The sequence below is a fragment of the Podarcis melisellensis genome, assembly GCF_964234715.1.
Source record: "Podarcis melisellensis genome assembly, chromosome: 7".
Classification (NCBI taxonomy): domain Eukaryota; kingdom Metazoa; phylum Chordata; class Lepidosauria; order Squamata; family Lacertidae; genus Podarcis; species Podarcis melisellensis.
In genome coordinates, this window is record NC_138539.1 from 89,790,397 (window position 1) to 89,801,816 (window position 11,420).

The window sequence follows — 11,420 nt, forward strand, 5'->3', positions numbered from 1 at the left end:
GTAAATATGTTTCATAATATGTTTTGTAATGTTAATTTACCAAGTTTCCGTTTTAGGTTCCCCTTATACTTTTAAAGTCCAGTTTTACTCAAAGAAAAAAAATGGCAACTTTAATAGTAATAAAAATAGCTATAATGGAGTTCAAGGATTGGTGGCAATTGAGGGTTATGATCCAAGCCAAAGTTAAGACCTACTGATTTAGAGAGAAAGATAAGCACATCCTTAATTCTCTCTGGGTTTGATGAGGCATAAAATTGCTTCACTTTGGGCTGGATTGTGCCTCCATTTGCATGTCATTTTATTCTTCTTGTACCACTTTTCTTGTAATCTCTTCTTTCTGTTTTGTACTACCTTATGACTGAGAAAAGTAGAGTAATACTATCTTTCTCTTTTGCAGGGTTATGGAAGGCCTTACCCATTGCCACCATCTTCTGGAAGATACAACTGGAATTAGGCTTTCGGCATTTCCACCATTTAAAATAATCATTTTTTAAATCCCATCTTTATCATCTGAGTAATTTCTAGGTGATAAACTTTCTTTTTAAACTGTGTACATTTTTACTGATAAGATTTGATATGATACATATGTTACTTTACGAACTGTACTGCAGAATACAAGTGAAATTAGCACTTATTTTGCTTGTGTGAAAAGTCTAATGAAGCAGGAGTCCTGTTCTGTCTTTACTGTGTGGTTTTTATTGCATTACTACATTGTTGATGCCTTTCGTATTCACATAAGAATATCCCTTTGGTTCCCAGCTAGGAAAAGGTTTGTCCTATGAAGAATAGCATTGAAAACACACAGAGAAATTGTGTTTTAATTGTGGAAGTTAGCTTAGAGGCTATCTACAAGTACAATGTTTTAAAGACTTTTGGTCAGCATTCCTTCTAAAGTGCTTCATTGTTGATGTATTTGTCCCTTTAAAAAAGTTGGTGAAGTTTTGAAGTAAAAGTTTCATCTTTTACAACATCAATGTATCTTTATTATGCAGTTTGTTTCATATTATTAGAGAAGAATTAGAAGTTCTCAAGTTTGGCTGAGTCATTCCTATGCTACTTCATCCACAGGACCCATTTATGCTGCCTGCCTACTAAAGCAAAGTGTGTGAGAGAGAGACAGAGAAAGAGGGGGAAAAACACTCTTCTTTCCTTCAGTAACTTCTTAAAGCTTGACTTTGAGATATTAAAAATGAATGGTCTAAAATAAATGCCTCTTCCTCCTGAAGCACTTACCCAACCATTAAATTAAATAAATTAGCAATGCTTTCCCCACTTCTTCTACAAATACAGTACACTAAAGGGAAAATCTATAGTTCACCCCTTACCACATCACTAGGTGTATACTACTTTCGCGCAATCCCAGCTTTCTGCTCTCAGGAGGTTTGCAGCAGGAAACTCCCACATCAGCCGTGGCAGGAAGGGGAGCTGAATTGGGTCCCAAAACATTTAATTTAGAAAACGTTAATAGAATTGTCATCTTCCTATATGCAGGGATTTTCTTTTTCTAGGAACTTGTTCATTTGTTTTCTGTGTTTATATGCCTCCTTTTGGGCAAGGCATTCAGAACAGGTCACAGTTTATAATAATAAAATGTCCAGAGCTAGGATAAGACAGGACTAGTTCACATGTATGTTCATCGCTTGATGGCTGCTACATCTACAGATGAATTGCATGTGTGAATGAGGCATTGGAGGACTAATGCTACAAATAAGAGCTTTAATGTGCACTAGATGTCACTCTAAAATGCAATGGATTTCTTTCTTTTTAAAAAAAAATATTTATTGGTTTTTCCATGAATACATCCTCTAACAATATTTCTCTAACAATTTTCCATATTTCCCCCCTCCTCCTCTGGACTTCCATCACATTCCCATTTTGTTTTATGTCCATATTACCCACCCTGCATGTTGTTTCCCAAAATTTTCCCAATACATATAGTCTTACTTTTTGTTATATACAATTGTGTTTTGTTTGTTCAAACCCTGCCAATGAGTCCAATTTTTTATGCTGCCTCTTCATATATGTTGTAAATCAGGGGTCAGGAAACTTTTTCAGCAGGGGGCCGGTCCACTGTCCCTCAGACCTTGTGGGGGGCCAGTCTATATTTTGGGGGGGGGGGGAATGAACAAATTGATATGCCCTACAAATAACCCAAAGATGCATTTTAAATAAAAGGGCACATTCTACTCATGTAACACCAGGCAGGCCACACAAATAATCCAGAGATGCATTTTAAATAAAAGGATACATTCTACTCATGTAAAAACACACTGCTTCCCGGACCGTCCACAGGCCGGATTTAGAAGGGGATTGGGCCACATCCGGCCCCTGGGCCTTAGGTTGCCTACCCCTGTTGTAAATGGTTCCCATTCTCTTTTAAAGTCTTTGTTATCCTTTTCATGTAGTTTATCTGTTAATTTTGCCAGTTCTGCATATTCCATAAGTTTCCCATGCCATTGTTCTTTCGTTGGTATTTCTTCTGTCTTCCAAGCTTGTGCTAATTCAATTCTTGCCGCTGTTGTTGCATACATAAATGATTTCCAATTTTCTTTTTTTAATCTTGATCTAAAATTCCTAGAAGGAATGCTTCTGGTTTCTTAACAAAAGTCTTTTTAAACATTTTTTTTCAATTCATTATATACCATTTCCCAATAATTTCTAACCCTTTTGTATTCCCACCACATATGTTAAAATGTACCATCTTTTACTTTACATTTCCAACAGATTTTAGATCCCTTTTATACATTATTACCACTTTCTCTGGTGTAATATACCATCTATACATCATTTTCATATAATTCTCTTTCAACAAAATACAATCTGTAAATTTTAAATTCACCTTCCACATCTTTCCCCAATTTTCAAGTTGTATATTGTGACCTAAATCCTGAGCCCACTTTATTTGTGCTGACTTTACCATTTCCTCCAGCGTTTCCCCATATAACAGGAGATGATACATTTTTTGAGTAATTTTGTATCACTCTCAATTATCTCTTTTTGAAAGTTTGACACTGTGTAGCTGAAACCTTTCTTATTGTCTCCCTTAAACTGTTCATTTAATTGTCTATGATGTAAGCAACTTTGAAAAAAAACTTTAGTTGCTCATATTCTTTCAGCTTTAAGCCTTTTCCCACCTCTATTAATAATTCTCTGTACGTCGGCCAATTTCCTCTCTTTCTAAGAGGTTTTAATGCTAATGCTTCCACCAGCGAGAGCCACCATGCATTTCAACATTGTGTTCAGATATTCACCTACTAATAATCTATTGTTGAAAAACTGAAGCTACAATCTTGCATATGCTTACTTGGGAGTGAACTGCATTGAATTTAGGCATTTCAACTCAGAATTCAGTTTAGGATTGCACTCTAATGTAATGGACGTGGCACTCACCCCATTAATTATTACTTTTAAAATTAGGCGTATTTTTCACTATTGATTTGAGGATTGGTTCTGGTTCCTCAGCAGGAATGTTAAGAAATTCACTTCATTTTCAACTATGGTTTTATTATCTAATGTTAGTCGTACTCTTTAGTAGAAACACTGAAAACAATGGATTGAGGTCAGTTGATTTCAGTGAGTTTACTTTGAGTATGAATAACACTGGGTATAACCCCATGTTTTTTTGTGCCTAAACTTTAGCTAATCTTTAGCTTATGCTCGTACCTGGATCCAATATGTTTACTATGAGCTAATTCAAGTTAGACTTGGTATAAACAGACATGCAGCAGAATGACGGCGCAAACTGGACTACCATTGCTTGCTCCCGTCTTCCTTGTATTTTTACTTGCATGGAATTTGTTTAGGGGAGTACCAGCAATCTGTAGTCTGAAGTAGTATAGTCTGCTCTATCATATCAGTATCACTCCTCCTCCTCCTCCTCCTCCTCCAGTAGATCAGAATGTGGGATGGAATGCTTGAAACAAGCCCATGGCCTCTTTTGAAGGAAGGGTGGCCCCGCTAGAAAAGAGAACAAGCCGCCTGCATTCTTGTGTGGAAGAGAATTTCAGCATTTTTGTTTGTCATGGATCATGGAGGAGCCCTGTTCCCTTTTGCAGGATAGGACCAAAAAGTGCAGTGGACAAAAATTAAAGCTGGTGTGGGAAGTGAGGGACCAAGTTGTGAAACAGGCAGATCTCCGAGACAGCTAGACATGCCAGGGAGAGAGTTGCCGTATTGTTTGCCCATGAATGGAGGGGTAGACCAGAGCATTCATGGGGGCTTCTTCATTGTTCACTGAGTGCCACAGTAAAGTGAAAGCCTGTGTGTGTAGGTAGGTAAAGGTAAAGGACCCCTGGACAGTTATGTCCAGTCAAATGCGACTATGGGGTTCAGCGCTCATTTCACTTTCAGGCTGAAGGAGCTGGCATTTGCCCACAGACAGCTTTCTGGGTCATGTGGCCAGCAGAAATAAATCGCTTCTGGCGCAATGGGACACCGTGATGGAAACCAGAGCGCACGGAAATGTCGTTTACCTTCCTGCTGCAGTGGTACCTGTTTATTTACTTGCACTGGCATGCTTTCAAACTGCTAGGTTGGCAGGAGCTAGGACAGCAATGGGAGCTCACTCCATCGCGGGGATTCGAACCACCGACCTTCTGATCAGCAAGATCTTCTTCTCTGCTGCTCCAGAGAAGCGGACACGGAGCAATGGATCCAAACTACAAGAAAGAGGATTCCACCTAAACATTAGGAAGAACTTCCTGACAGTAAGAGCTGTTCGACAGTGGAATTTGCTGCCAAGGAGTGTGGTGGAGTCTCCTTCTTTGGAGGTCTTTAAGCAGAGGCTTGACAACCATATGTCAGGAGTGCTCTGGTGGTGTTTCCTGCTTGGCAGGGGGTTGGACTCGATGGCCCTTGTGGTCTCTTCCAACTCTATGATTCTATGATTCTAAGTCCTAGGTTCTGTGGTTTAACCCACAGTGCCGCCCGCATCCCTGCTTAAAACATTACTTTTAACTAAAAAATCAAGATGGAACGGCATTCAGCACATTCTCCTCTAGGGTTTCTTTTAGAGCAGGGGTGGCTAACTCAGGCCTTCCAACTCTTATCAGCCTCAACCTGCCCTGCCAGTGGTCCAGGAGTAGTGCTCTAGCATGCCTGGAGTGCCGCAAATCAAACTGCTGACCTTCCGATCAGCAAGCCAAAGAAGCTCAGTGGTTTAGACCACAGCGCCACCTGTGTGGGTTTTTTTAACCTTTTTTGTGTGTGTAAATTAGCCATCTCACATACGCAGACACATCCTGCAGCAGTAAACCTGAGCTTGATACAAGTGTACATTTGACTGAAAGCTGCAGCTCATCCTGACAATACAGAAGTCCTGTTTTGGGGGGGTGGGGCAGGCAGGTGTGGAGGACTCTCTGGTCCTGAATGGAGCAACTGTGCCCCTGAAGGACCAGGTGCAAAGCCTGGGAGTCATTTTTGGACTCACAGCTGTCCATGGAGGCACAGGTCAATTCTGTGTCCAGGGCAGCTGTTATCAGCTCCATCTGGTACGCAGGCTGAGACCCTACCTGCCCGTGGACTGTCTTGCCAGAGTGGTGCATGCTCTGGTTATCTCTCGCTTGGACTACTGCAATGCGCTCTACATGGGGCTACCTTTGAAAATGACCCAGAAACTACAACTAATCCAGAATGTGGCAGCTAGACTGATGACTGTGAGCGGCTGCTGAGACCATATAACACCTGTCATGAAAGACCTTCATTGGCTCCCAATACGTTTCCAAGCACAATTCAAAGTGTTGGTCTGACCTTTAAAGCCCTAAATGGCCTCGGCCCAGTATACCTGAAGTATACCTCCACCTCCATAATTCTGCCCAGACACAGGTCCAGCGCCGAGGGCCTTCTGGCAGTTCCTTCGCTGCAAGAAGTGAGGTTACAGAGAACCAGGCAGAGGGCCTTCTCAATGGTGGCGCCTGCCCTGTGGAATGCCCTCCCATCAGATGTCAAGGAAATAAACAACTATCTGACTTTTAGAAGACAGCTGAGGGCATCCCTGTTTAGGGAAGTTTTAAATGTTTGATTCTATGTTGGGAGCTGCCCAGAGTGGCTGAGGAAACCCAGCCAGATGGGCGGGGTATAAATAGTAAAATTATTATTATTATTATTTTATTATTATTTTTTATTGTAGCTTTCTGAGGAGTGTTTCTGTGTGAGGAACTGTTTGCAAATGCTTGTTGGTTGTGTTCACACTTCACATTTTAGGTTTATGCTCAACAAATCATGTGAAGCAGTTATAATTTTCCCTGCTTAGAAAATGTCCTTGCCAGCCATTCAGAAAAGCTGCTGCCTTTATAGACACTTTCCTGCGACTCTTTCCCAGCACCTTTCCCTTCGGAAGGACCCTAGCAAAGATACACCTGTTCTTTGTAGTTGAACAGAGCCCCAAATTTCTAGAGCTCTGAATAACAGGACAGAGAGGAATGATCCAGGAAAGGATTGATTTATTCTCTTTGGCTTCTTTGCCCCTAGCCAATGACTATACCAATTCAAAATTATTATCAATCTGATAGATTGTTTTGCGCTCCCAGCAAGGTAGGCCTGTCAGCCTGTCACAGCAAAAGAACTTGCGCTATAACAAACATGTCTGTCTTTAGGGTGCCATAAGAATCTTTGCTATCAATTTGTGTCAGTTATTGTGGGGAAAGGCCCTGTCATTTCTGCCTCTGTACAGAGCCTGGTACACCGGAAAGAGGGGTTTTTTGCAGGGATGGTTCTGGATGGTGGTTCTCATACACCCCTAGGTTGAAATTCCCCTAAGAGACCATGAAATAATCCCTCTTTGCCTTCAGAGTCGCAGCAGGAGGAGCCGGTTCGTCCAGCCCCTTCTCCCCCATGCAGGTGCCTCTTTGCAGAGTTAAATGCAGGTCTCTCTCCTGGACAGTCTTGGCCGCCAATTAAAGGCCTGCAGGAGGGAGCCTCTCGAGGGCCCCCAACTCCAGGGGCTGGAGAGGGAGAGTGCTCCTCCAGCTGACTTTGCCCTCCACTGCACCAGAGAAACTTTGGGAGGTTCTTTGTTCCCACTTAAGACCCCTTCCTGGCCGGGCTGCACCAAAGACACTTATCCACCTCTTCAGATAATGAGCTTCACCCAAGTCTGCCTGGTTTCTCTTCGCCTTAAGGATCTCGGCAGCACTAATTGCAGGAGAAGCCTTCTTTCAAGCAGCCCGAAAAATGTTGCAGCTGAATGGAAAGGAAGGTTGCTCTGGGCCGAGGAAGACGGAGAAACCCTCGCTGCTCCCCCAAAAGAACCAGTTTGGCTTTTCAATCATAAAGGGGTTTTAAGTTGGAGGGCAAATTAGCACCAGGAACCTTTTACAATATATTTATACAGGCACATGCAAAGACTGCTTTCAGTAGCTAGCATATATACTTTAGCTATGGATGGGCAGAGTAGTAAAGACTTGCAATGGTTATAATATTTGTTATTTTAAAAAATAGTTTTATTCTGCTGTTAGGAGCTGCACAGGGAACAAGTAGAAATGTTCTGATGCATTATGGTGAAGAGAGCAACATGCCCTTTTCAGTTTAGTAGTGTTGCTTAGTCATCACAATTCCTAAGCAAATCTTGCCAAGCTAAACTTAGTATGCTTTAGACATGCAGTTAAATAGTGATGTTTCCTTGCTTGGTGCCTTCCTTGCCAAGGGTGTCAGGCATTCAAAAGACATCTCTCAGGCTTCCCATTACAGCTTCAAGCCAAGAGCTCTCCTTGACCCACTGCAGGTGAGATACACATTTTTAAATAATATATGTGTGCATTCACACACAGAATTTCTAGGTTTAAAATGAAACTTTCCCAGACTTGCGCACGCTGGAAAACCTTCACAGCCTTTGTGCAGGGACTAAGAAAACTGTTGCTGCCTTTGTGGAAGGACAAATTAAGAAACTCATTTATTTAGATTATTAAATTAAACATTTTTTTCTAGAGATAAAAGTTGAGAGCAAACACCCGATATTCAGGCCCCTTCCTTCCATTTATCTCTGGCTCTTTATTCACATTAAAAAAGAACTGCCCATTAATGCCATCTCCTTTCCTCCACTTTATTATGGTGTGGAACAGGGCTTGCAAAAATGGTCTGATTGGATTTTAATCCCACACAAGAGTTAAGAAATGAATAATAACCCTACGAATAATTTGGCACAAATCACCGGGCAGTTTTGCAGCGCCAGCTCCGCTGGAGTGACCAGGAGAGCCCGAGCCGAGCGCCTGTTCCTTTCAAGTCCGGAGAAGTCCCAGGGGAGTTGGAGCGCGTGTATCTGCGTCGTCACCCTCAAGTTTAGGCGAGCTGGGGAGCTCCTGGGCGCACGGGAAAGGCCTTTGCAGTTTGGGGGAAGTCCCTTCGTCTCTAAACTGAATTGCTGTAAATACCAAGAGAATCCTTTACCATTCCGGGGTGGCCCAAGCCAATGTCGCTTCTTCACTTGCTCCGTCACTCTCACTCTTTGGGCTCAGCCCCGCTAGTTCAGAGCCCAGAACAAGTTAGACCACCTGAGGCTCTCCACCTTGGTAGACAGATATTTGCGCCTGGCGATGTCCTGGTCCACACGCACTTTCCTCCCGCAAGAAGGGCCTGCCCAAGCAACAGCTTTTTCCCGATCACCGCGTGTGGTCCGGTTCAGAAGTGCACATTCCTAGCTCGCGTGTCTAAATGAACCGTGCCAGATCAAACCACGAAAGACAAAACTCTCGCGTGGGCCCAAACACATCATTTCCCCGCGGTCTCGGTTTCTATATTCGCTTTAGAGTTTTGTGCAGCCCAATCCGACAGATGTTCACTTAGAATAAACTCCCATTGGCTTCAGCGGGAACGATTTCCAGGTATTTACAGCCCCAGTGCTGCTCATAAACTTATTGCTTTACCCATTTCCGCTTCTATCCTAGGAACATTTCTGGTGGGTGGGAGAGTACGTGCTAGTAATTTTAATCAGGTTTTGGCTGCGATCCTATATCCACTTGCTTGGAGTAAGCCGCACTTAACTCAATGGATGTTACCTTTGAGTGGACGTGCATATAGGATTGTCGGGTCACAGTATGCACATTTACTCGAGAGTATTGCCACGTCCAATGGACTTTCGAGGCAATGCATTTAGTTTTACAGGTAAGTAAGCGCACATCTTAAAAACAGGCGAATAACTCACCAGTTCCCTAATAATTATGGAATTATTTTTCTGCCTCCATCTCGCACACTTTCCTTTTCCAAAAAGTTCTTTGTCGCTGATATTTCCCAGCTCCCGCCTTATCCTCTCTTACTTTAAGACAATTGGATGTCATTGTATTTTAAGTCCCAAAGAACAGTAACTTAAAAATGAATATTTATTGGTCCAAATAAAGTGATCCTAATCAAGATAACAGGGAAAATAAAACTGGTGCCTGCAAATGGCTAAAGTATGTTTTGTCCAAACGTTTATTTAGGATAGTAAATACAATAAGAGGTGGGAGGGAAGTGACGGTGCAGCGGGATTGTAACATTTCATGCAACCCGATCCTTTTACCTTTAAGTCCAAATACTTGGATTTAAGTACTTACAGTCCGATCCTGTGCATTTTTCCTGGGAAGCAAGTCCCAGTAAGTTCAGACTTACTCCCAGGTATTTGTGCCATCTCATAATTATTATAGTTGAATCGGAAAGAGGTGTGCTATTTGTTATAGGTAGCAATCCGGGCCTGGGACCGGAGCAGCGAAGAAGACGAAAATCCCGCATCAACCAAACACCACAGAATATGCTAAGCCTATTTCGTCTCTCTGCAGTCTGAGCCTCTCTCTTTCTTCCCCATGCATTTTCTAACTGGCGTTCCCAAGTAAGACCCACTGAGTTCAATGGGACTGACTTCCTAGTATTTAGGATTGCAGCCTTAAGACGTTCGTTCACAACGTGGTTTTGCTTTGCTTTTCTTTTAACCCGACTTCTAAACACAACACGGTGTCTTAGTCCCTCTAAGACTAACCTGATACAGCTAAAGTAATTTCAGAGCCACTAACTTTTAAGTCCCATTGACTGCAATCACCTTAAATGCCACGTGCGGCAGAACATGCGCTTACATAAAAGAAAGTGCCATTGAATTAAATGTGGCTTAGGTAAGTGGCGAGTGCAGCCTAAATCCCTCTAAATTCAAATGGGCTTTCCATCGCAGTCTAACTTGCTCCGAATGGACAGGATCCAGCCCAAGTCTGGTACTTCATACTGGTGTGAAAGGAGAGACAGAGATTTAAACCTGAACTTTCTCGTTTAAAAGACTTAAACAAGAGCCTAGCTTTGGTTAGATCGCGTCCTCTTGGTTCCGATTTTATTTTAAATGACACATACTGTATTTCCAAAGATCCAGGGTTAACTTCAAAAAGAACTATCCATTTGTTTTAATGGAACTGACTTCCCACCTAAACTTAGCAGTAAATGTCTCTTTGAGGAATACGGAGAAAATAGAGCAATGGAAAATGCCCAAATTTATCTTAATTGTGGAGACACGGAAATCCATCATGCCCAATAACGTGTTTACAAAATAATTACCTAAAATGCACTGAAAGCGTGGTCTTTCGCGTGTCTACTGGGAAGTAAGTCCTACCGGACTTCCTCCCAAGGAAATGTCTTTTTTCTTTCTGAGTAGACGTGCATAGGATCGCGCCATTCCAGGGCGGGAGGGGAATTCTGTGCGCTGGGCAAGAGGACTTGGGTTGTGCTCTGAGATCCTAAACATAACTCTTTGCGCGGAAGAAACTTCAATTCAGCACCGGCCAGAAGCACTTAGAGCTGGGTGGTAGCAAAGCCCCATTCAGCTCGGTAAAGCGGGACCTTAAAGCCTCCTGGAAGTTCTCCCGCGCCATCTCCACGAATGTGAACCGGGAACTCCCTGGTTTCGCGTGGCTCCTGGTCCTGCCAGTGGGGTTTTGGCAGGCGAACTTGTGCCCGCTTTAAAGCCAACTAATGGCATAAATTATATAAATTAACTCCTATGTTATCAATTTTTTAAAAAGCAGCAGCAAACCGGGAACTTCCCTTCAATAGGCCTATAACAACCGCGGCACCACAAGCGTCTCTCTTCTTGGGGATCCTGTTTTATGAATTTCTGATATGCCCTTGCTTTGCGTAAAGTAGGCAGAATCGGCTCACTGACATGGTTGTGATCAGATTTCGATCCAGCCTTCACTTTATTCGTGTTATTTTCAATCTGAGGTTTTCAAACTGTACCCAGTTATTTAAAAGTCACACACACGGCCTCCGCCAAGCAGGACTTTGTGGGACATTATCTCTTTGCTTCTGATGACCATTTGAGGAAAAATGGTTACGAACAAACCTCGTGCTAGTTTTGAGAACGGCAGATCTATTTCAGACCCAGCGTGTTGGAAGGAATAATAATCCCATTCTTTAAGAACAGCAAACAACAGCAAACAGCAGCCAGCCAACTAAAACAACAGAATAAACCCCCT

General features: G+C 42.6%; 2 protein-coding genes across 2 annotated transcripts in view; both read left to right on the top strand.

Annotated features, from left to right (window-relative positions):
- The window catches only part of XRN2 (5'-3' exoribonuclease 2), a 62,118-nt gene extending 61,144 nt beyond the window's left edge, over positions 1-974 (top strand). The window contains exon 30 of the mRNA XM_081917755.1: positions 398-974. Within this exon, the coding sequence (XP_081773881.1) occupies positions 398-454 (57 nt within the window). The 3' untranslated portion in view covers positions 455-974. The remainder of the gene's footprint in view (positions 1-397) is intronic.
- Positions 1-11,420, top strand: part of KIZ (kizuna centrosomal protein) — a 175,782-nt gene that overhangs the window by 143,667 nt on the left and 20,695 nt on the right. The window lies entirely within an intron of this gene.